General features: G+C 29.5%; 1 protein-coding gene across 3 annotated transcripts in view; it reads right to left on the minus strand.

Annotated features, from left to right (window-relative positions):
* LOC107440566 (uncharacterized) overlaps nt 1-27,726 on the minus strand; it is a 122,110-nt gene that overhangs the window by 79,039 nt on the left and 15,345 nt on the right. For 2 of the 3 annotated variants that reach the window (XM_016053531.4, XM_087155006.1), the window contains exon 2: nt 7,960-8,002. The exons of the other annotated variant lie outside the window; for it this stretch is intronic. In XM_016053531.4, the coding sequence (XP_015909017.1) occupies nt 7,960-8,002 (43 nt within the window). The remainder of the gene's footprint in view (nt 1-7,959; nt 8,003-27,726) is intronic. 3 annotated transcript variants of the gene reach the window in all.

Here is a 27,726-nt window from a genome sequence, read left to right on the forward strand (position 1 = left end):
AAGTCAGTAATTTTAACAGAGCAGTAAACATTTGCTTATTTTGTTTTTCGTCGGTGTTTTTTCTTCCGTTTTTTTTTCTCTTATGTAAGTTAACATTGACCATCATTTAAAACTATAAAAAATATGCATTTGAAATGTATAAACTTCTGAACAAGGCAGGACTAGATCAATAACTTAACTGTTAGTAAATAAATACTACAATAGGGTAAATACAATTACAACACCTAAAACGAAAGTACTGAGGTGGCGTGTTCAAACCCTGGATGTATCTATTTATTTATTGATACACACACATTACAAAATTGAGCTAATGCCGATTTACATATAGCACAAAATAGAGGCACGGTGGGATTCACGTTGCCCAATCTTTGTAATGTTATTTGAGCAAAACGGGTGTTTTGGAATAATAATGATTTTTACACCAGTCGTGTCCCAAATGCTATAGAAAATGCACGTAGCGGGCTCAAACAGAAAATAAATAAATTCATTTTAGATAGACATACATGACCATGCGACATAGAATCTCTTGCTAAATTACAGTACAAATAACATAAAAATGAAAAACACACTAAGATGTTGAACTCACTAAATTTACGCTTCTGAGTGTTTGGCAGAAGAACAATGGCGACCCCATATATTTATTTTACTTGAGCCTTGAGTATTGCTATTCCACTAACCACTTCGAAACGTTTATATAGTGGGATCGAATCCCGCTTTAGCATTCGATGTATAATTCTTGCTGTCTTTCGTAAAATTATGCCATCTGTTTTTTAACTAAAGAGCCTTTGTATTCAATAAGAAACCAAATTATAACGTAAATAAATCAGACTACCTCATAAAACATGAATGAAACAATCACCATAATATTACATATCCGAGTTTAGAATCTTTAAAACAATTTAATTAAGCATTTGTTGTAGTTCATTTACGTCGTGGGCTATTGGCGACTGTCTGGGAAACATCCCTGAAGATGATCCGAAGACACGATATCACAATCCTCTGCAGAGGGGATGGCATCCCCGCATCCGTAGCCCGACGAAGTCGAGCACTTTACAGAGGAACAATTTAACGGGGACCAATACCGCACAACCTCGGTCTCTACGCAGTGGTCACCACAGTGGTCATCCAAGTGGTCACCCACTTGGTTTGACTTCGGTGATCTGTTAGGAATTAAACATTTGAAGCCATCATTCCTGTCCCTTTAACTCTTATTTGCGAAATTATATTAGAAAAATAAATAGTTAGCAGTCATCTAACTCTTATCAACCACTTAAACAAACTCATATTTTAAATAAACCTTAGAAGTGTAAACAGAATTTTACCCTTCTTTTTGAATAGAGACATCAAAAGGTTACCAAATAAATCGTAAAATGATTGATAGTTCTAAAGACCATTTTGGAAATTGATACTTTAGACCAGAGATTCTCAACCACTGTGCCGCGTCACTTTTGTGTGCCGCCAAATTTCTAAAATGTGCTGCCAAATATTAGAAATGATAAAATAAAATTATACTGCTTTTTTTTATTACGAGTAAAGTTTAAATAAAAGAAAAGTGTATATAATATTATATATATACTTTTTATAATTTTTCCACGCTTTGACAGCGTGAACATCTTTGTCGGCGATTGTCTTGTCTCTGACAATCTTAAAATAAGTTAAAATAAGAAGGAAGTGCTTAAATTGTCTTTGACACACAATTTTTAAAAATGTTGGAAATTTAATGACTGTTAAAATTATTAATTAACAAAGGCTAAAGCAAGCTAAATATTAACTTTCAAGCGGAAATAAAAGCTAATAATTAAAGTAAGCTATGCAATTAATGGTTATAAAAACAAATTAACAAAGGATAACTATCAAAAAATAAGCTAACAATTAATAATTAGCAAAAAAACTAATTAACAAGAAATTACAAAAAATAATGATTAATTTAAAAAGACTAATAGTTAATAGCTATAGAAAAACAAGCCAACAATTAATAACTAACAAAAAAAATAACTGTTACTAACGAATAAAAATGAGTCGAAAGAAATAATCAATCCCTTAATAAACGTGCTTTTATAGTACATATTTCACATTCAAAATTATTATCACAAACTATTTGACACAGTTAAGTAAATAACTTTCAAACTAATTTTTGTAATTGTGTGCCGTCAAATTTGGAAATCGTTAATAGTGTGCCACCACCAAAAAAAGGTTGAGGCTTTTAGACCATTCATTTGGTCACTTTTTGGATTCGTCTTTCTTACTAATTGAATTGTAATAAGAAATTTTCGTTAACAAGAGGTAAAATAATCATATCAATATTTAGAATTTCTTTCACTAGAAATGTCACCAGAATGTGGGCTGTAACATTCATCCACGAAGTAGTATGTCAACATCCCATCATTGTACATTATGATGGAAAGCTCCACCCGTTTCACTGTTGGCCGTTGATACCGGGTGCCTTTTGAACGAGGAATAAAACGTCGACTTCCAAATACACTCAATTAAGAACACATAGAATACGCATAGAAATTAAGAAAAGACTTGGTCGATTATCACTAGAACTACTGGACCGAATTTAATAAAAAATTTTCATATGTATATACATTGATATAATTCAAAACAATTAACCATTCAATAACTGTAATGCACACGCATGATCATGCGTAACACTCGTTGGAGTCGGAAGGTATGAAACAGCGTTTGCAGAATAAACTAAAAAATGGGTTAATAGGGGGTATGGTCCCCTCTTACAGATATACAGGCCGTGCAGCGTGATTTCATACTTGAAATAAGGCAGTTTATCATTTTCTGTGGCAATTGGCCTGAATTGTCCTCTGGCAATATCATACCTTCCGACTCCAACGACTTTTATGCACGATCATGCATGTGTATTACAATTATTGAATGGTTATTTGCTTTGTATTGTATCAATGTATGTACATATCAAATTTCATTAAAATCGGTCCAGTAGTTCCAGAGATAATCGATCAAGTCTGCAAATTCTCTTAATTTCTTACACCAGTGTAAATTGAATATGGATTCATTACTCCAAAGGACCTTCTTCTAGTCTTTAGTTGACCATGCTTTGCACTCCTCTGCAAATTTCAATCGGATCATTTCATTCTCTGCCCAAATAAGATAATTTTTTACAGGAGCTGCATTCAGACGACGTTACTTACTGCAAGTCCGTGTTTTGTGGCTCGCATATTTGATTAGAACTCTTGTTTGGGTCGGCAAACAACTTTTTTCTGCATCAGGACGTTGAGGCGTTCTACGTCATCTTTCCACTTCTTTATTATGTGGCCAACAGTTGATTTTGGAATTCCAAACTTGGTGGATAGCAGAATATAAAACTTCTTTCAAGATAGAGCGTTCGCCTTCCAGTGATGCGAATAGGGTTCCGGAGATGGCTGGTCGATATTAATTGCTCATCCGGCTTCCACCCAGGGCTAAAGAGAAGAGCGAAGGGCTAGTTCATTCCGCTCTCAGAGCTGAAGCTACGATTTCTCTCCTCATGACGTCACTGTATACACAGATCTCGGAGATCGCTAGCAAAGATATTATGATAACTTTGCATCTTTCTCTCTGTAAAAATAAGTTAGACTTTTTCTGGTTATTAGATTTTAAATAGATTCACTTTACATAATTAACACATTATTTCCGTTCATAAACATAGTTCAAGAAAACTATCTTGGCCATTATATTAAAAAAAATATCATTTTAAACTTATAAAAATATTTTACTAGTTGGCGAAAATGACACTATAAATACTTTATTTTAAAAAGTTAAGTTTTAACTTTAATTATTAAGAAAAGCATATATCGACACTTTTTTATCTACATAATCTTTGATAACTATAAGTTGGGTTAAATTTAGAATCCTGCCGTTAATAGCAATTTGTTCATATTTAGTCATTAGGAAACATCAACCTTAAACGCTAATTACAGAAACAAAATAATAATTTAGGTTCATAATGATATTTGAAATTTTACAATTGCTTATAGATATTTAAATTTAAGATAATATAATTTATAAATATTTAATTTTAAGATAATATAATTTTTAAAAAAAATCATAAATATTTAGAATAACTACATTAAAAAATATGTAATGAAATTAGGAGAATTTTAAATACATATTTCATTTATGCTTTTTATTTACGCTTTAATTTTCTTTGACTTTATCCATTTTTAATTTTTTCGCCTGCCTTTCTTTTTGAAGTAACGAGGCGGTTTCTATTTAGATGGTAAATTTCTATAAAAGTTCTTAACGATAGAATAAACGTACTATTGCTGTTTCATATTAACCGCGTCATTTTGTTCTCAATTCGTTGAATCCATTCTTTGTTCATTTACTTTAGGGAACACGGGGAAAATTATATTTTTTCCTTTTGTGTTCAGAATTTTTGCAAGTTGCAATCGCGCAAACTGGCATTTCATTAATAGTTTTAAATTTTTGTAAATTCACTGCAATAAACAGAGGAAAATCATTTTATAAAACAACCAATGTCTTGGAATATGTCACAAAAAGGAGTGCTCCAATATTAGTTAGAGCTAGTTAGACCGAACCCTCCGTTCTTGAAGTAAAAGTGCAAGCTTCGCGCCACAGTGACGTCACTGGAGAAAATCGGATGTTTGGCGCGGCGAGAGTTTCTTCAAAGGAGTGAACCAGCCCTTCTATTCTCTTTAGCCTTGGCTTCCACCGACCACAGTGCTGACGTTATATATCCTCAGTGGTAGACGGATCATGGGTGAGAGTCTCCTTGCCGTCAGGCTAACCGTGGGAGGTTCTCCTGGTCTTTCTTTTCATGTAACGCTCCATGCTTTCCATGTAGAATGACTAAAGCTGTAAATTACTAATAAATTTTGCTTTCAGAAAAACATATAGTCTCAAAACGTTTGCTTTCTACTGTACGTATACAAAATAAAATATCGAGTCTTTTCATAATAAATCATAGTTTCCTATTAATTCCAAACCACAGATGATCTCTCACAAAGAATCATAAATATTCAATACATATTCCAATAAAAAAATTATTTTTAGACTTTAATTATTCATGGTAATAATTAAAAAAGTTCCCCGATGACGAAGGGACAGATAATTTTACTTTTTAATGACTCCCGTAGTCCAAGGTCACACGGTAGGCGTTTGGAACGTTTTATTTCAATTTTCTAAACTACACTAGATGACTTTTGAAGCCTTTTATAATTTCGCCTCATAATGCTCTTTTTTCAATTTCGACTTTTTTAATATATATATATATATATATATATATATATATATATATATATATATATATATATATATATATATATATATATATATATATAAAGAGAGAGTGAGGGAGATACGCGTGTGCGAGCTCCTTCGTCACACGAATTCTCCCCCTCTTCAGTGGGCGTAATCCTTAATCAATCTTCAACTGTCAAAATCGGAGAAGGAAAATCGGAGAGGTGAAGAACTAAGATGAAGCTTGGAGAGGGGTGCTAGAGGATTATCCTTTATCGCCTCTTATTTGCAAATTATTTATAACAAGCTGATTATAATGCTGATTAGTAGAGGAAAGCACGTGCTTTTTTGAAAGTTATTATCTTAAAATTTCTGATTTAAGTCTCTTGATTTAAGTTTAAGTTATTAATTCTTGATTTAAGTTTAAGTTATTTAATTTCAGACAATTTATCAAAAATGAAGTAAAATAATTCTATATTTATCACTTAATATAAATGGTGTTTTAAAAATCATACATTTCCATGAATTATAACTTAATGTTAGTTAATAATTTTAGTTTGCAGTTATTTAATTAAATTTTTGTTATGTTATTAATGTTCAGTTATTAATTATTATTAATTTCTTATAAACATTGCGTAATGTTTCTTAAATATAAGTTCTCAAAGGTTATAATGTTGGTTTCAATTTTTCGTTGGTTTACATTTATGCGCATTTTAATTTTTCTTAGTTATGATACTCAACTTATACCAGTTTTTTCATTATTTCGATTGTAACTTAATGATGTTAATGCTAAGTTCTCCTAATTGTAGTTATTTAGTTTAATTCACGTACAATGCAAATTTTTATTAATTATAGTTATTTTTTATCTACATTTTGTAAAAAAATTTTAGGAAAATTTTCAATTTTTTAAATGTCAAAAGTTTTTATTATTTTGATGTCATGTCATTTAAACTTATTTTTTATCTCTATCATCTATATTTATTTATTCGCTAATTTACAATTATACTACTGTTTTATAAAAAATATATTTTGTGAATTTTTGGATTATATTTGATTTTTTATTATTTTTCAATCATGGCTATGCGTGGAAATTTAACTGTGGCATAACTCTTATACGAATAATTTCGTAATCTCTTCTTAAAGAAGTAAATGTTTGGGAAATCTGTTTTTAACGGTTAACAAAATGTATTAATAATTATAAGAAATACACATGGAAATCGAGAAAAAAAGTTATATATTCATTTATTTAAATCGAAAGTCTTTATCTCTTTACAGGAAGGGTTTATAAAATGAAAAATTATGCTCGGGCTTTCAATAGTTGCACAATATATACATCACAGTATATGTCATGCCCTGCGAAAGATTTTATTCATTGCAAATTTTTCTTGCTGAAAAGCAGAAAATTTTGTATTTGCTGTTATTGTATTTGTTTATTATGCTACATACATACATACATACCTTACCTTTGAAAAAATTTAGTCAATAAATAATTGTGTCAGTAAGTATTACAAGTAAGTACAGTCAGTATTTTTACACTATAAGGCATATTTTAACGAACCGTTTGTGACGAACCGTATCTTTGGAGTATAGAATTACTACTTGTTTATATTTTGACGGAATAGGATGGAATGCTTATTGGTTTATGTGGGTGTAAACTTGTTTGCAGTTTGAGTTTCGTTATATAGTATTTCGCATGCTTTGGATCATTTTTTTTAATTGCTAATATTTTATTACAGGATATTCAGGTAATATCAACAGGGGTGATTGAGAGCCCAACTCAAAAATCCCGAAAATTTCTTGAGCACAATCATTAATGACGGATATCAAATAATTAATGTCTTTATAAATTTAAATCATTGATATTTTCACAACATGAAATTCTAATTAAATTAAAAGCAGTATATTTTAAATTAATGATTATATATAAGTTTATTTTTTATCTCGAATAACCTTTATTATTCTACCAGAAAAGCTATTTACAAATGAATGAGATGCCAACTGCAAATTCTAGTTCTAATATTTTTAAATAAAATGTATAAGAATTTTTATACATAAATGTGATCGATGATTTCTTGAAACTTTCCGGATGGCGGAATCCGGATTTTTTCCGGCGCACAATTCTCTCTGTTATCAATAATAATGTACTGTAAATTTCAGCTTATTTAATTGCAGTAATTATTATTAGCGTATTTAATTTGAGAAAAAGTGCCGGAGTATATATATACTCTCAGAGGGCTTGAGAAAACGCTTCTTTTACCTTTCACTGGTCCTAAACAATGAAGTCTGTGGAGGAATCTCCCCAAGGGGAAAGTTTCAAAAAAAGCACAGCGTCTTTAAATTTGAAATTTAGTTTTTAAAAAATTTTAATTAAAAAAATAGAATAAAAAATACAAAAAATATATATGCTATTAGTCAAAATTTTTTTTTTATCTTAAAGAAAAAGTAAAAAATAGTAGTGTGGGAAAGTTTCTGTATCGTATCTGCGCCAAAATAGCTGCCAAGATTTGGCAAAAATCAAGCAGTGGCTTACGAAAAACTGAAAAAAAAGTTAAAAAAAATTAAAAGAGGGTGACCTCTAAGTGTAAAATTCCGGCAAGCCATTCATTTATTCCAGTTTCATGAACCGGACACTTTGGCAAGTTTTGATACGTCCCTAACAATGCAAATAAAGTCATACAGTTATCTCGAGTGTTATCATGAGTACAAATAAAATGTTATCATACGTTAATAGAAGATTTGACTTACTTTGGCATCTTTTATTAAGACCTATGACTAGACTAGTTCCTCTCTGAAATAGAAAATTCCTAAATTAAAATAACATTATTTTATGAACATTATAATTTTTAGTGTCAAAAATTAAATGATGCTGATTACTCAATTCAAGTTTAAGCGTGAAAGTATAAGAGGAATCACAAATGAGGAGCTAAAAAAGAACAAAATATGCAATTATTAGCAACCACTAAGTTTCACCATTGATGCTTCTTCACTAGTTATGTTTCGACAATAATTTCATAAAAGGCGGTGATTACAGAACATACTGAATATACGCTGGTGTGTAAGAAATTAAGATAATTTGCAGACTTGGTCGATTATCTCTAGAATTGTTAGACCGATTTTAATGAAATTTGATTTGTACATATGTACATTGATACAAAACAAAACAAATAACTATTCAACAATTGTAATACACACGCATGATCGTGCGTAATAATCGTTGGAGTCGAAAGGTATGAAACAGTGGTTGCAGAATAAATAAAAAATGGGTTAATCGGGGGTCCCCTCTTACAGATATACAGGCCTTGCAGCGTGATTTCATTCGTGAAATAAGGCAGTTTATCATTTCCTGTGGCAATTTCATACCTACCGACTCCAACGAGTGTTACGCACGATCATGCGTCTGTTGAATGGTTATTTGTTTTGTATTAATGTATGTACATATCAAATTTCATTATAATCAGTCCAGTAGTTCTTACACACCAGTGTAGATCTTTATATGAGAGGACTGTATCATTTGAATCAAAATATTTTTTGTAAGTAAAATTTATTTCAGAAAAACTATAAAACTAAAGCAAAAGGTAAAAAATTTTTTTTCACCAATACTCTTAGAAATTTCTCAAAAAAATTAGTTAATTAACAGTTTATTTAATTGTTATTTTACCATATTTAACTAAAACAGTCAAAACACCCTAAAAAAAGATGTTATTCAAACTGTTAACAGTAAGAAAAATCGTCTATTGACTGTTTTCCTCTAATACGATTAAACAGCCAGAACCCACCAACTAGGTCAACTTATTGAAGCAAGCCACTTAAATTTTTTGAAGTTGGGTACATATTATCACCAGTAGGGATAATCTGTCAATCTCATGACCGGCTGAACGGGAGTTCAAATCCAGCGTTGACACTACAATATTTCTTCTACACATGAAGAGTATCTAGTGTTTAGCACTGCACAATTGGCGACCCCCCAAGACTATCAGAATACGACACTCTCATTGACGCATAGATAGCCCCACCAGAGAAATTAGTTATGCCACATTGCACGGTTCATTTGACAAAACACAACTCAATCACAACTTAACCATTACCTTAAAAAATTCCTAACTTCAAGGTCTAGTTAATTTCATTATTACGGTTTTAAAACTGTGCCAGTTGTAAAATGGTTAAAAAACAGTTTAGTTTTGTATTCATGTTTCTTTTAAGCAGTTGTAAATAGTTAAGATACCATAAAGGTGAAAAATGTTTCTAACAGTAAAGTTTACAGCTAACTGGATGGACAAACTGCTGCCTATTATTATACTATAATTTTAGAATGAAAATTCTAACAGTGTACAACACTTAAGCTATAACTTCTCCAAGGAATACAATTTGCTCCCTTCAAACTAATTTTTTTTTATTTTTTAAAATAGACTATATAAATCAATGAAAATGTCATTAAAAATGTATAACAGTGTTCGCCCGCAAATTTTTTTTAATGAACTTATTAAAAAAAAAATAATGAAGCAATTAATGTTTCATGCATTTTAAATACAATTGACTTTTAATAATTTGTTGTAAAACATTTAAAAAAAAAGTTAGAAAATTTTTTAAATTATGTAGGGGTCACATTTAACATTATGAGGACAAACTGAGTAAAAAAAGAGAATGTATTCTAGTGTTGAAAATATTTTAAAACCAACTTATTATGACAAGATTGATTTCATTTGAATGCAACACAACATACGACAACATTTTACAATATTATATGGTATTTTTAAAAACATGTCTTTTAAGAAAGAAAAGAATAAAAAATATTAGGGCTGATTTACAACAATAAAAAGTGGATTCCTAATCTAGACAGTTAATTTATATTATTTTTATTATATTTTTTTCATGGTGCATAGCAAAATTTTTCAATAAAAAACAAACACCTTTTAAGTACTTTTTAAGCACTCAAAAAATATTTTAAATCACTTTCCAAAAAAAAAAAATCATAATTAGAATCTGTGCAGCAATAAAAAATATTTTTTTCTATTGTTAGAAGTTCTTAACATAAAATCAATAAAATTGAAAAACGTTTTCAAAAACTTAACATAATCATGAAAGAATAGCTAGTTTCTGATAAAATTGAGAAATTTTCGTTGTAATTTAGAACGACACGGCAAAGAGAAAAATTTCTTTCTGAAAGCACTTTTTACAAATGCCGAATAAAAAAAAAGCATCTTTAAGGTATTTTGAAAAACGTTAATCTTTAAACACTTTTTAAAAACGCATGTTTGAATAATCGGTTTTCAAATTGGTTCATCAAAAGTTTCTTAAGAACTCTATCAACTTGGCGAACTTAAAATGTATACACTTATTTATAATCGATAAAAACATTGCTTATTATCTATGATAGTATACATAAAATAAAAATTATATATGCAGTCTTTTTTAAATAAAATCTTCATTATACGAATCAATTCAAAAAAATTTTTTTTAACGACAAAATTTAACTTATACAAATTGAGCCGAAGATGAATGATTTTTTAACATTTGAATCCACTGCCATATTGAATTTTGAAATCAAATTCTTCAAAGAATCGCTTTTTATTTTGGAATAACGCCTTTTTGACATCGAATTATCTTTTTTATACAAATTATTAATTATTTTGAGTTGCATTTTAAAATTGCCTTAGTATTAAAGATACTCCTTAAAGTAAGGTACATAAATTTTTAAAACAATTTAAACTAAGAAAATTTGAAGTAAATCGATAGTTATAAAATTACAAGCTGATTTCAATTAAATTGTTAATAACACACATTTTGTTTAAATTTCGTGTTCAGTAGTATAAACGGCTATAGCTTAAACTAATGTCAAAATTTGTACATTGCAATTCAAAAAATTTCCGACAGTTATTAAATAAAATAATTAAACAAAAATAAATTATAAAAAAAAAACTAATAAAAATTATTTTTTCATCGAATAGAACAAACTTCAAAAGTGAATCAAAAATTGTTTAAAAAAAAGTTGTAGAAATGGCGAAAGAGTAAAATTATCAATAGGAATGATCTCCTTATATAGAAAATCTTTAACAGTGTTATTTAGAAAAAGTTGTATTTTCAAATGTAACACCCACTCCATGGTGTCGGCATTTATTTATTTAATTCATATTTACAATTCAATTATTTATTTATTCATTTTGGTGGCCTGAATTTTTCTTAATCGGTCCCTGAATTTAATTATATAATTATAAATAATATTACGCCTGTTAAGAAATAAATTAAGACTAGCACTCAGTAATCAGCATTTTCGAACCATTGGCACAAGTAGTTACTTTAGAATTACACCAAATATTACAAAATTGTTTTTAGTCACAAAGCAAAAATATTCCTTGTTTTCTCTACATTTTTCCATTTTGAAAAGTGCATTTTGATGCACTTTGGGTTAAATTTTTTAAATATTTTTCCGTTTTTTCTTGTTGTAAAATTACTATATTTTTTAAACTTTTATAATTTGATTATACATTACTATCATTTATTATTATTTTTAATGAATTTTTGTTGATGTTGTTTCCTTGCACATTTAAGCATCACTCTGGCAGAAGAAACAAATGGAAAAAAAATAGGCACTCAAATAATATAGTCAAATATAAATTTACAGAGCTTTTATTTTTTGCTAACGACATCCTAAAGAAATAATTGACACTTTTAGCGGAACCTATTTATACAGATGATTTCATTTTGTGTAAGCAAGCTAAAAAAACTTCCTTCCTCGACTGTAAAAAAAATAATAGCAAATTAATGCTGAAGGGAGATAGCCCTGGAAGGGAGGAACTGCTAAGAAACGTGAGACTCTTTTCTGTTTACAAATAAACAGGTTTTGATGTTTTCGGTACCGTATTTCTAAGTGTTAATTGCAGTTTTTTCCCCGATCTTTTCACGATATGTATATTTCTTCCTTTTCTAAATATATAAATGCTTCAAAAGCATTAATTTTGAAGTGGTTGAAGAAAGAGTAATTTTATAATTTATTTAGGAATGTTTATAATATGTTTATAATTTATTTAGGAATGTTTATAATATGTTTATAATTTATTTAGGAATGTTTATAATATGTTTATAATTTATTTAGGAATGTATTGAAGTGACCATGAAAAGGAATGAACAAAACATAAATAGACGATAGGAAAGACCTAATTTAATTAAAAATCAATATTTTTCTATTCTCTGAATTGCTGTTAACAAGCGTTTTCAGAATTGCTCCGGAACATTCAAGTCCTCTTAAATTAATATCGAATTTTGCACAGCTCTGATATTGCACAGTTCTCAAATTGTACTTGACTCTTTGTTTTTATGCATCAGCTCTTATTGGCTGATGAAAAGACTCTCATTAAGTTGAAATAATATTTGCTAAGATTTTCGTGCGTTAAATATGAGTTAGTATTGCAATAATAAGATTGAATGTTTTCGACTCATAGGTCTTCTTTTATAGCCCAGACAACTCCGTCATTTTGAACCCAATCCAGAAGACTCCTGGATCAATTATTGGGAGACTTTTTGATGGACTAACTCGCATTTGCGTTACATGGACCTTCCACGGTTAGCCCGACAGTAAGTCTACCACTGGGGATATTTTACTTCAGCACTGTGGTCGGTGCAAGCCGGAATTCATATCAGTCAGTCATAGCAAGGATCGAACCCGGGTCATCACATTGGGAGCGCTCTATCTCCTGAGCCATCACGGCTAAAACATCAATACTGTTACATGCAAACTATTCTTTCACAAGCTTTGAGAGATATCTTACATAAATGTCAATTTTTGGGACATCATTAAATCTGCGTATGAAAAAAACTCCGACAATTTGCAAAAATCGAAACAACTCACCAGAAGTGATACTGACTTGAGTAAAAAAAAAAATGTCATTCTTTAAAGAATCATTTCTTGTTCCTGTCAAACCCATCACTTTGGAATAAATTGTCAGAAAAATATACTTTTCCTCGATCAAACTGTTATCTTTTATTAACTGATGAATGACTTTTTTATACCTTCATAAATCATGTCTTGTAACTATGATAATTTTGATAACATCCTATGCAATTTCAGTTTTCTTAACGTCAGTTTTCTGCTGTTTTTCTTAGTCATTTAGGTTTACATTTTAAACTATAAACAGCTCAATAGAAATCCGATGATTTGCAGTTGATTTTTAGATAAATTTTATCCCTACAGTTTTCACATAAATTTTGATAAAATTTATGTTTTTTTTTCTCTGATAATTTTCTTTCTAACTTCTTGATGATAGTTCATGGAAGTTGAATATTTGTGACCATGGCGACATTGTGGGCAAGACAATAAGAAAAAAATTTGCCGGATACATTTGAACCTGAAAATATACCAGTTTATCTAAGTTTTTATGTTTACAAATATTTATTCACATAATATTAAATAACGGAGACTTGTATGTCACTGCACGTTGCTCGTGTGACCAACAGTAGCGTTGTTCCAATTCTATAACACTAGTATTTTAGATGCAAATTGGAGGAAACATACACCTAAAATCAAAAATTTTCTCTAAAACGTAGGTTCTCAATCTCTTTTTAAAATAACTATGTTAGAGCCGTGATGGCTCAGAAGCGTTCGCCATTGAATAGGGTGAACCAGGTTCGAATCCCAGCGACGGAACGAATACCGCACCCGGCTTGCACTGACCCAGGACTAAAGAGAATAGAAGGGCTGGTTCACTCCTTTGAAGTATCTTTCGCCGCGCCGATCCTCCAACGTCACTCTAGTGACGTCACTTTGGCGCAAAGCTCGCACTTTTACTTCAAGAACGGAGCGTTTGGCCTTACTAGCTCTAACTAATATTGGATCATTTCTTTTTGCGAGATATTCTAAGACATTTGTTATTTTCTATAATGACTTTCCTCAGTTTTTGCAGTGAATTTACAAGAATTTAAAACTATTATCGAAATGCCAGTTTGCGCGATTGCAACTTGCAAAAATTCTGATATAAAAACAAAAGGAAAAAGTATAATTTTTCGCGTGTTCCCTAAAGTAAATGAACAACTATGTGAAGAATGGATTCCGAAATGACACAGTTAATATAAAACAGCAATACGTTTATTCTGTCGTAAAGAACTTTTATAAAAATTCATTATCTAAATAGAAACCGCCTCGTTACTTCATAAAGAAAGGCAGGTGAAAAGAATTAAAAAATAGATAAAGTCAAAGAAAATTAAAATGTAAGTAAAAAGTATAAATAAAATATATAGTATATAGTTGAAATTCTCCTAATTTCATAACATATTTTTTAATGTAGTTATTCTAAATATTTATGATTTTTTTTAAAAAATTATATTCTCTTCAGTTTAAATATCTATAAATTATATCATCGTAAATTTAAATGTCTATAAACAATTGTAAAATTTCTAATGTCATTATGAACCTAAATTATTATTTTGTTTCAGTAATTAGCGTTTAAGGTTGATGTTTCCTAATGATTAAGTATGAACCAATTGCTATTAACGGCATATTTTAAGATCAGGAATTCTAAATTTAACTCAACTTATTGTTATAAAAGAATATGTAGATAAAAAAAGTGTCGATATATGCCTTCATTTTTCTTAATAGTTAAAGTTAAAACTGAACTTTTTAAAATAAAGTATTTATCGTGTCATTTTCGCCAATTAGCAAAACATTTTTTAAAGTTTAAAATGGTATTTTTTTTAATATAATGGCCAAGAAAGTTTTTTTTGAACGGAAATAATGTGTTAATTACGTAAAGTTTGAAGGCTAATAACCATTATTTTTACAAAGAGAAAGATGCAAAGTTATCATATCTTTGCTTGCGATCTCCGAGATCTGTGGACACAGTGACGTCATAAGGAGGGAAATCGTAGCTTCAGCTCTAAGAGCGGTGTGAACTAGCCCTTGTATTCTCATTAGCCCTGGCACTGACCACCGTGCTGATCCTCAGTGGTAGACGGATCATGGATTAGAGTCTCTTTTCCGTCAGGCTAACCGTGAGAGGTTTTCATGGTCTTCCTCTCCATGTAACGCAAATGCTGGTTAATTCCATCCAAAAGCCCTCCACGAAGGCAAATTTCTCCTAATACTTGATTCCGGAGTTCTCTTGTCTTCTGGTTCGGGTTTAAAATGACAAGGCTACGGAATTGAATATTAGTAGTCGTAAACCAAAATAATTGGGTTCAACGTCGGTTATATAAGCACAAATTTCAAAGGTACCCGTAGACATTTTCCAGTGGGGTGTTACCAGGAAAACATTTAATATTTAAAAATTGACAATATATTTTTATATTATAAAAATAATTTCACATGGGCACATTGTTTAACTATTCTCTAATTATTTAAAACTACTATGTTCCAAAATAACAATTTTTGAAAAAATATTTACACAACATTTAAAAATAAATATACTGTTTGATCGAAAGTTGCACAACATGCAATTACATAGAAGAAGGAGGCGAAATCTCAAGGAAATACTATGAATATAATGGTCGTCGAGGCAATGAAGGCGTTGAAATCTTTTGAAAGGTTATAAAAACATTCAGTGATCAAAACATTTATATTTAATAAAGTCAGAAAAGATTATGAATTGTGTTCATTACGACCATGCGTTCACTTTTCTCTTAAAACGTGTTGTCTAACCATAAATAATGTGTATTGTAGTTAGTTCACAATATGTTCGTAAAATAATGTTTATTCGCCTCTGACAGAATAATTCTGTAACAAAGATAAAAACCAAAAAAAATTGCCTGCAAACAAGTTTGTCTTGTTAAAATCATTAAAATATTAATAATCGGCTAGCTTAGTTAAATTTCAGAATATTTGAAGTTTAATATGTAAGACAAATAATATTGTTACCATATTAAAATTTAACGTTTAACACTAGATTGCCCAAGGAAGTAATGACACAATTTCTTAGAATTTTGTGACTTTTCGTGCAACATAGATTTTTTTATTGTCAATATTTACTAATAACTTGTTATATAACTGTAAATAATATAAAAAATTAATTTTAAACAAATTTCTTTACACATTCGTTCACAATCTAGTCACTTTAACTGCTTTTTGGCAATATAGGTATATACTAAGTTTCAGTCTTTCTAGTGTTAAAATAGTGTAAAATAATGAGTAAAACATCTGCATTTACTTTTTTTTAATACAGACTGATCTGTATGATCCTGATTCTACATTATTTACTGCAAATGATTAAAAAAACAACAACAATATAATCTATTGGAAGCTGTGATTACACTAAATAAAGAGAAAATTTCCAGCTAATTCTATTAACTTGTGCAATGTACAAAAATTATATATATATATATATATATATATATATATATATATATATATATATATATATATATATACAGTGAAACCTCCTGTTATGGACACTCCTGCAAAACGGACGCCTCTCAATACGGACATATTTTTAATTCCCCGGGAATCTTCTATGAATAAACCATTACATACATTCTCCGCAAAGCGGACACTCCCGTAACCGGACGCGGACAGTCATTTTGGTCCTGAAACGTTGTTTTTTATCTCTACAGACCGGACACTACTTTTTCTAAATAAATTGCAAGCTAAAAAAATTCAACTTTTCACCATTTTTAAAGCATGTAAATAAAACTTTTTGCCTTATCCATGACTAAAAATATTGTTAAGCTATTTTACCACCAAAAAATCAATCTTTCTCCTGTCACCTTGCCTTATCTTTGTAAAGAAAGGAGAGAAAATGGTACTGCACTCCTGAAATAATTCTGACAGCGGCATCTTTTGAACTTTTCATCTGAACCACACAGGTTATGAGACCCCTCAAGTTGAAATGACTTCTCTCAATGCTTCTACCCCATTGAAAATTTTTTTAATTTTCTTATCAATTTGTAGACTGTATTTAACACAATTGGGGTAAAAAAAGGAGAACTGAAGGATAATCTTTGAGGTGTTTATATTAATGAAACATTTATTCAGACACTTGATTGCTGATCAATTGTGAATAATTATCTCCATAGGTCCTCATGACTTACAGGTATGCATTATTTTTTTTTCTGCGAATCATGGGAGGTTTATTTTCCAAGAAGGTATTAACCATGTTCCCTATCAAATGATAAGTAGGTGTAAGGGGATGTGAACCTAATAATTGAAACGGACTGAGGATAGTACGCTCCTATTTGGTATCATATGTCTAACTTTAGTATCTATGCTAATAGGAAAATTATATTTATTTATCTATAGCTAAATCCAGAATTATGTATTTATATCAAACTTCTTTATATATTCTTTTTTATATTTCTTATTGTTTAAATAAATATTCTTGTAGATATTTACAGTATCCTTGTAGATATTATTTAATTATTTCTACATCTTTGAGAATATTCTAAAAACAATTTACGGTGTTAAATTTCGTTATTAGGGTACCCTTCCCGTAAACGGACAACTCTCATAAACGGACAAATTTTTTGGTCCCATGAATGTCCGTTTAACGGAGGTTTCACTGTATATATATATATATATATATATATATATATATATATATATATATATATATATATATTTATATATATATATATAAATTCCAAAACTAACTTCTATCTCCAAAATTCAATTCAACTTTGGTAGGTAGGTACTTATATTTTTATACTTTTTAAAATTATTTCGCTTTAATTAAGGTACGTAGGTAGGTAGGTACATTTTTTACTTCCAACTAGAGCAATGGGCTATTGACGACGGTCTGGGAAACATCCCTGAGGATTATCCGAAGACATGACATCGCAATTTTGATCCTCAACAAAGGGGATGGCTCCCCTGTCTTAGTAGCCTGACGACCCGTAAGAAATAGAGCACTTTACGGTAGAACAGATTAATGATACCGCACACTCTCGGTCCCTACTCAGGCTAATCAAAGTGGTCACCCACCCGCTTACTAACCGCAGCCCGTGATACTTGCCTTCGATGTTCTACGGGGAACCATGTCATTACGATCAGTCCACTGCGGGACCAATTCAACTTTGATTAGGGCTGTCGGTCATTGCAAATGGAAATGACACACTTTGGTGGAAAGTTGTGGATCGTGAGTTCGATCCTCACAGCAAACAAAACATCAGGTGAGAATACGCATTAGGGTGGGGAGTAAAAAAAAGTTTTCGATAATCACTACTTCACAAAAGTTGTATATGGACTAGCATATCACACGTGAATTTTTTCAGATTTTTATGCACCATCTTCATTTCTAGCAAAAGTCTTGAAATTTTAAAATTTTTTAAAAACCACGCATTTTTGCAAAATTTTTCAAATGTTCAAAACGTGTCGGATAAAAACAAATTATTTCACAAATTTTGCATAAAACGTAATATTGCTAGTAATTTTTTTCAAAATTTTTCTATCATATTTTGTTATCCTAAAGTATTTTTGAGTTTTGCAATTTTTCAATAATTTTCCGCTAATGGGTTTATTTTCACAGTAAAAATATGATAAGGCAGTTTTGGAAAAATGGAAACGGTTCTCAAAAGATTGAAAAAGACAGCAGTTTAATGGGTCAATTCATTGTTAGACACGTGTCTCGAAATCCTTATAATGGTTGTCCAAGAAACCAAACGTTACAATTGGATTCGGCTGAATAAAAACGATACGGAAAATAATAAACAACTCAAGGAAACTTCCTTTCCAGTTCAACATTGTCGTTCATTGCTTTAATGCAGATATTCTTAAAATTGTGACAAAAGTTGACGATTTCAGAAAAGAATTTGGATAATTTTTTGGGACATCGCTGAGTGCAAATGCAGCTGTAAAAAAGTAGGGAAAATTCATTTCAAATAGTCTTTTATGACAAGCAAACTCTAATATGAACTAATATGAAAGGGTTCTATTAATTTTCAAGTCTGCGAACAGTTAATTAAAAAGATGGGTAGATAAAAAACGAATCTAGCAAGTTTCCAAATTTTCAAGAAAGCAAGCTTTCAGTTCGAAAAAAAAGGTGAAAAAGCGCATTTTGAAAACTTGGAATTCGATGTCAAAGATATACCAGAAATCTCATTCACACCCCAAATCGGGATTGTTAGGCCAGACACGGCAAAGACTTGATGATGCCGTAGCATTTACATATGATTTACAGAAAACGAAGAACATACTAAGAAGAAAAGAGTAATTTTAATGTGGGAAACAATACCTGAAGTAGTAGAATAGGAAGACAAAGGTGCACTATCTTTTTGATGCTTTGCTGGTAGATTAACCGCATATTTAATTACGTCAGAGGCAAATATGATAAGCAATTCTTTTATCTGTAAACTTAATAATCTATTTGCAGAAAATTAAATACTCTTAATTATTTGAATTTATTTAGAAATAAAAAAACATACTTTCAAAAAAAAAAAAAACATTTTCCTTTTTTTATATTATAATGAAAGCGGCAAAAATTACTAAAATTCGAAACTTGCGTATTGTAATATCGTATTAAAAATATTGGGTCTTTTAAAACCACGTGGAATTTTATAGCAATAACCAATGAAAAAGCGATCGAGAAACAAAATAAAATTATTGGAAATTGAGCGCATTTAAAGTGATGACTCAAATATGCAATTCAAAATGTTCGAAATTTTTTTATTTCTTGAAAAAAAAAAAATTCATTGTGTTCAGAAGGTTGTGTGCACCTCTACTTCAAGATATTTAGAGAAAAAAAAACTAAATGCTGGTCATGAAGGATCGTTTCCATCTATAAAAAAAAGTATATGTCTATCGATTATTGAAGAACTAACTCATCTTTCTATCCTTTAGCTTGAGGTATAAAGGAATTCGAATTTTCTAAATAGCAACGCAAGAGATACTTCTCTACTAGTTGTAGTTGGTTTCGACGGGACTATGGTAAATGTAGGGGCCTGCTCATACGATCCAAGTTCTTGGACGAAGATTGATTGAAATTGATGGAAACTTATTTTGCTTGGATCATGTATGATAGTATGATAGATGGATGATAGTAGAGCATGTTCTACTTTCCAACTAAGTTTTTTCCCCTTAACCTATCAGCTTCTTAGGTTTTATAACGTCAACAAGCAGGTATCAGAATAGTGCATTTAGCTGTACGTTTTAATATATTTTAATCCAAATAAACTTATTTGTGTTATTATGATTTTATTTAAATTTAGTTAGTAATTTTGAATTAATGTAAGTATGATTTTATAATGTTGATTATGAACGATAGGCACGACCCATCAGTGATATTCAAGAACAGATTCTCAGATTAAAGTTAGTGTCTGCTTAAAAGGAGGCGATTTTCACTCAAATGAACTGGACGGTCCAACCAATGGACAAGAATTTGCTCAACTGCCCCTTCAAAGGACTGAAAAAGATTCGTCAGAAATGAGATAAGGCCATGCAATAGAAAATATACACATGAAGCCTGTATAAATAGGAGTGTACCTTATTAGAGAGAATATTGAAAAGCAGATGGCGAAAGAGTACTTCCGATTGACACCTAAGTTTGAAACCATTCAATATTATTCTTTCAATCTAATTTTCAACAAAACAAAACGAATGAATTTGGAAGACTCCGCAAGTTTGCTATAATGCTACCCAACAGATAGCCTGGTTGGAGGGCCCATGTCAAAGAGGTCATAGGTTCGATCCCCTCCGGCCGATGACTCCCAGCGTAGTAAATGATGGCTGATGCATGTTAGATCTGTCGAGTCACAAAGTCCACCATGTTCCCATAACAAATCATACCTCTGGGGGTAGTGATCCAAGAGTTTTCTTGTCTTCTGGATTGGTTCAAAATTACAAGGTTACGGAGTTGAACATTAGTAATCGTAAACCTAAAATTGGGTCGGCTGTTCAACGACTGTTAGAAAATATAAAAAAAACAAAAGCTAGTTTACACAAATATAGCCAAATAAGGGATAACACTCAAAATATGGCACACTTTATTTATGTTGTGATATAAATTTTGTTAAATTTGTTTTAGGCTGATGACCTGCTAGAATTTTACAGAAAACTCTTATGAATATTAATACACAATAATACAACTTCCTAGAATATGGCATAAGCGGAGGGATACACCGGTTTACATTCATTAATCTGGTTACAATATTGTTCTGTGTCTCTGGTGAGTTCCGGTCTGTGAAATCTGTGTTGCACTGACATTTGTACAGTGTTGCTCTGGAAGATTCTACTTATACATTTTTGAATCTCCAATTGACACGAAACCCTGTGCTTGGTACAGTATTCATAAAATCATAGAAATAAAATTTAAAAGAAATTTTTTATTTATTCTATTTCTATCTGGGTGTTTCAATAAGAAAAAGAGTTATAACTTCACTTAAATCCATTTTTCTTACTCACCTTTAATTCTGGAATGAAATAAATAATGAATGAAATTGAACTTAATAAGAAGAAAATTAAATAAAAATCTATTCACAGATACAGACAATAGGTTGAAAAGAAACTATTAACTCAATACATTTTATTCACTAGTATTTATTTCGAAATAAAAATTAAAAAAAGAAATGACCTAGTTAGATGCGCAAAAGCAAAAATGTTCATTGTATCCATTTGTATAAATATTTCAGATATTAACTTTTATTTATTTTCCTTGAGCCACTATTCGATACCGGTAGTATATCCTCTCCCAACGATAACAGTGTGGTATTAACTAATTATAAAAATATGCTTTTTAGCGGCCAAAAACATTATTTCTGAATAAAATATTTTTTGCATTCCAGTTCAAGGAGAATACATTCGAACTCAATATCAGTAAAGAGCCATTTTCTTATAAAAAGTCGGCATCATTTAAAAGTTTATGATATTTTCTGTCCAAAGTATCACTATCTCTGAATCTATTATGATATCAAATATACATTTTAATCGTAAATAATTAAACAATGCTTACTTACAACAATGATTTATATCAGTCTCCTTAGTCTTTGAGAACTATGGAGAGTCTTAAAAATGGTGCACAGAATTTAACTACACAGGTGTAAGAAATTAAGAGAATTTGCAATACTTGGTTGATTATCTCTAGAACTACTGGACCGATTGTAATTAAATTTGATACGATTGATACAATACAAAACAAATAACTATTCAACAATTATAATACACACGCATGATCGTGCGTAACACTCGTTGGAGTCGGTAAGTATGAAATTGCCACTGGACAATTCAGGCCAATCGCCACAGGAAATGATAAACTACCTTTTTTCAAGTGTGAAATCACGCTGCAAGGCCTGTATATCTGTAAACCCCCTATTAACCCTTTTTTTTTTGTTTACTCTGCAACCGCTGTTTCATACCTTCCGACTCCAACGAGTGTTACGCACGATCATGCGTGTGTATTACAATTGTTGAATAGTTATTTGTTTTGTATCGTTTAAATGTATGTGCAGTCCACAAAAAAAAAAAAAAAAAAAAAAAAAAAAAAAAAAAAAAGATATCACCCTGAATAACTTTCGTTCTAATGGTCGGAACTAAGTGTCAATCTTAATAGTTTCTGGGGGAGACCTCAAATATGCTTATTAATTAGTGCTAACTACTAATTAAGTCACGAAATCAGACACAAAAAGGTGCTTTCTCTGAATAAACATATATTTTTTTAAACATATTCTGATTCTTAACCTTCAAAATATAGGGGGTAGCCGCAATCTGGGAAATATGGTCCCCATAATTTGGCCAGGAGAGCAATCCAAAGTTCGGACCCCTTAATGTTAATTTCTCTTTTTGCATTTTTAGTCATATTTTTCAAACTAATTAAGCAATTCAAGGAGAATTGCACTCACTTATTAAACCCATTTACCCAAAGATAATTTCATGCAAAAAATAATTTTTAATAATTATTTATTATTATTTAATTTCATTGTGAATGAAAAAAATTTGAATTATGGGGTATATCGTATTAATCTACGTATTTTTCTATATTAAAATCTAAAGTTTCAACAGTTTTCATACGGTAGAAGCCGAGAAAAATTAAAATTAATTATTTTTGAAAAAAATAATTTGGCGACAATGAAGAAATATTTAAATGGGGCGATTAATTTTTAAATGTGGTTAACTTACGAGGACTTGATTTACGCGCGTGTAGAGTAAAATTTCATTCATATATTTTCGCTAATAACCGATTGCTAATCCTTTTTTAAAATTATAAAATACGATGTTTTTTTTTTTTTTTTTTTTTTTTTTTTTAGTTTCTTTAGTCTTTCATTCATCAAATTTATTCGTAATTTAGTAAAGAGACTTGATTAAACATTTTATTAAATAAAAACATTTTATTAATGAATGTTGAGTTTTATAACAGCATGTTTCTGATAGAATGTAATATATTATTTTTATATTTTAATTGCTAGTTTGTTCTTTTAATAATTGATACAATTTCAATAATTGATACAATTTCAATAATTGATACAATTTCAATAATAGACCAACGTATGCATAGATTTGCAATAATATGCGTATCAATTTTTTCAATATATATTTAATAATTATTAATGCGAATGCGTAGTAAACATTTTTAAGCTTCTTAAAACTTCCCTACATCTTATATATCGCCTTATCCTAAAATAAATTTGTAAATTACCTGTCTGCGCGTGTTTCGCAGAAATATTTTTCTAACTTTTTAATTAAATGTTAATGTTTCTCAAAATCTTATTCTTTATGCTACCATATATATTATTTTCCCATTAATATAACTAATCAATTGTTTTAGTACCTTTATTTATGTTTTCCTTTAAAATAAAATTACTTTTTAAATCATTGTTAAGTGTTTATTGAAAGAAAACCTGCCAGCTATCTGAGAATTAAATCTTGTTAAGAAATTAAATATATTCTACTGATCAATATCATTCGATGCAGAACAGCTAGCTGACTATTTACTAAGCATACTATTGTTTTTGAAAAATGAAGATAAATTATAAATTTTCTATTTTTTATTGTTTCTTATTTATTTGAGTAATAAAAAGTAAAAGTGTGCACAGCAAAAAAAAAAAAAAAAAAATACGGGTTGTTTTGTTTTTTAAATGAACAAAAAACTATGGACATATAATTTTATTTTGACGTTCAAAGTTATTCTTGCCCGCTAACTTAAAGAAAGTTACCCTTTTCTCTTAAAAAGTTGAAAATATCTGCTTAAAAAGTTTTTTATATTATTTCTCAACTTTTGCGCAGTTCCAAAAAATATTGCTATACCAGGAAAATTTTCGATATGCCTTGTTTTGTTAAACAACTACTAAAATAAAAATTGTAAAAAGATTCTAGAACCGTGCCATTTTTAGAATCCTCATCTCAAAAATTGTTCTTTTTCAAAGATTAGGAGTTTTTCTACTTAAATGACCTATAATAATAGTTTTAATACACGTTTTGAAGAAATAATGAATACAAATTAGGATTGTGCGTTTGATTTGTTAGTTACCAAGGATGGGCCCGAAAATGGATGTGCGGAAGGTAATATTATGCTGGATAATTTAAACAAATTGACAATAAGTAATTTAAAAAAAAAAAAATTTTTAAGAAAAAAAATATTTATTCAAGAAAAAAAAATATAAAATAGAAAAGAGAAACAAACACGAATTGCCTGTTTTGCACATGATTTTAGCCACGGATTTGCCCGAAATGGATTTGCGCATGCAGAAATTATATAAAATAACAAAGAAATATTTTTAGTAAGTAATTTTAGCCACGGATTTGGCCGAAATGGATTTACACATGGAAAAATTGAATGAATTAGCAAAGAAATTTATTAGTAAATAATTTTAATCACGGATTTGCCCGAAATGGATTTGCACATGGAAATTGATAATTTACTAAAAATATTTCTTTGTTAATTTATATAAAGAAATTTTTTAGTAAGTAATTTTAACCAACTACTAAACAAAAAAACAACTACTAAAATAAAAATTGTAAAAAGATTCTAGAACCGTGCCATTTTTAGAATCCTCATCTCAAAAATTGTTCTTTTTCAAAGATTAGGAGTTTTTCTACTTAAATGACCTATAATAATAGTTTTAATACACGTTTTGAAGAAATAATGAATACAAATTACGATTGTGCGTTTGATTTGTTAGTTACCAAGGATGGGCCCGAAAATGGATGTGCGGAAGGTAATATTATGCTGGATAATTTAAACAAATTGACAATAAGTAATTTAAAAAAAAAATTTTTTTTAAGAAAAAAAATATTTATTCAAGAAAAAAAAATATAAAATAGAAAAGAGAAACAAACACGAATTGCCTGTTTTGCACATGATTTTAGCCACGGATTTGCCCGAAATGGATTTGCGCATGCAGAAATTATATAAAATAACAAAGAAATATTTTTAGTAAGTAATTTTAGCCACGGATTTGGCCGAAATGGATTTACACATGGAAAAATTGAATGAATTAGCAAAGAAATTTATTAGTAAATAATTTTACTCACGGATTTGCCCGAAATGGATTTGCACATGGAAATTGATAATTTACTAAAAATATTTCTTTGTTAATTTATATAAAGAAATTTTTTAGTAAGTAATTTTAACCGCGGATTTGCCCGAAATGGAATTGCACAAGGAAAAATTATACAAATAAACAAAGAAATTTTTCTTTAGTAAATAATTTTGGCTACGGATTTGCCCGAAATGGATTTGCACATGGGAAAATTATATAAATTAACAAAGAAAATTTTGAGTAAATATATCTACAATATTAGAATTTTATTACTTTAGTTGGGTATCCATTGTTTTTTTATCAAATTTTGAAAGAGTTTATCTATTTGTTTTTTGGATAAATAAATATTACTACATATTCTTTTAATTCTATTCATTTCATTTAATATAGTATTTAAATAAACGCTCCTAGAAACATTAGAATTAATAATTTTTCCATGTGCAAATCCATTTCGGGTAAATCCGAGGTTAAAATTATTTACTAAGAAATTCCTGTGTTAATTAATGTAATTTTTCCATGTGCAAATCCGTCGCTAAAATTATTTACTAAAAAATTTCTTTGATAATTTATTAAAAGTATTTCTTTGCTAATTTATATAATTTTCCATGTGCAAATCCATTTCGGGCAAATCCGTGGCTAAAATTATTTACTAATAAATTTCTTTGTTAATTTATACAATTTTTCCATGTGCAAATCCATTTTGGGCTAATCCATGGCTAAAATTATTTACTAAAAACATTTCTTTGTTAATTTATAAAATTTTTCCATGTGCAAATCCATTTCGGGCAAATACGTGGCTAAAATTATGTGCAATTCGTGTTTCGTGTTCTAAAATTATTTATAGTAAATTTCTTTTAATTATTCAGTATAATATTACCTTGCGCACATCCATTTTCGGGCCCATCTTCATTAAACGCACTTCAGTAATGCAGTAAGAACGCACTTTAATACAAAACTCCTCTAGTTACGCTTTTAGCTCAATTTACGCTTTTGTCTTCATTTTTTGCGATCTGGCAATCTTGTTACGAAAATATTTTAAGTCATTCTTGAAAAATTTCCCGCTCATGTAAGTTCATTTGAATTCGCTACTCGCTTCATAGATTATGTTTTATGTTTTATTCTGCTTTTTCTTTATATTTTATTTTCTGTTTTTACGTGTTATTTTTAGTTATTCGTCAACCAACTCGTGGATCTTGTCTGACTCCGTCAGACAGAGAGGATAAGCAACAACAACAACAACACTTATTGTGTTCTATTTAATTTGTTGCAATTTTTTTGTAAACTTTTTTGAGTGCTCTTCACACTATTGTATTGATATATTTAATTTTGCTTAGGCTATATTGATACAATATAAGAAAGCACTCTTTCTTGCGGATATAATCGTGTGAGCTGATGCACAGATTATATATTTTATTTTCCGGATTTTTTAAAAAAAAATTGTCCTTTTTCTCGGATTTTTTTCCCTTCCAGTTTTTTCTCATTTTTATTTTTTATATATTATTTATTATTTATTTATTTTATTATTCTTATTTTATATATATATATATATATATATATATATATCGAAAAAAAATACTGTGAATTTTATAGATCCTTCTGATTGCGCATCAGAATTGCTATTTTTTATCTGGCGCCCAAATTTTTTGCAGGATCTTTTTTTTCTTTCCCCTACCTGAAAGACTTGAACTGAGGTGTAAAAGCAATTAGCCCTACAACTCTTTTTAAATTTATAATAACTAATGTAAATTTGATTTTAACACAACAGTTTTATGCAAATAACATCTTTAAAAAAATAAAAAAATGTCAGATAATAAGTTCAACGCTCAGATTTTGAAATATTGGAAAATCAAAAATAATTTCATTTTTATCTCTTAATTTTAAATTCAAATTTTATTTTCAAAGTAATAAAAAGAAAACTATTTTCTTTGTCCATAAAGCAGATCCAAAAATTCTCTTCTTGGTTGCCTATAGCAATACACGATGTTATAACGTCTTGTCATTCATTCAGTTTCTTTATGGTTGTTTTAAATTGTCTCACTTTCTATGGCGAGGTAATTTGGCATTTTTTCAAACTTTTGCCATATTTATAAATCTTTATTGCGATCCAATTTTTTCGAAATTTAGTGTACC

Source organism: Parasteatoda tepidariorum, chromosome 11 (genome assembly GCF_982258835.1).
Source record: "Parasteatoda tepidariorum strain Cologne lab strain chromosome 11, Ptep-v5.0, whole genome shotgun sequence".
NCBI classification, from domain to species: domain Eukaryota; kingdom Metazoa; phylum Arthropoda; class Arachnida; order Araneae; family Theridiidae; genus Parasteatoda; species Parasteatoda tepidariorum.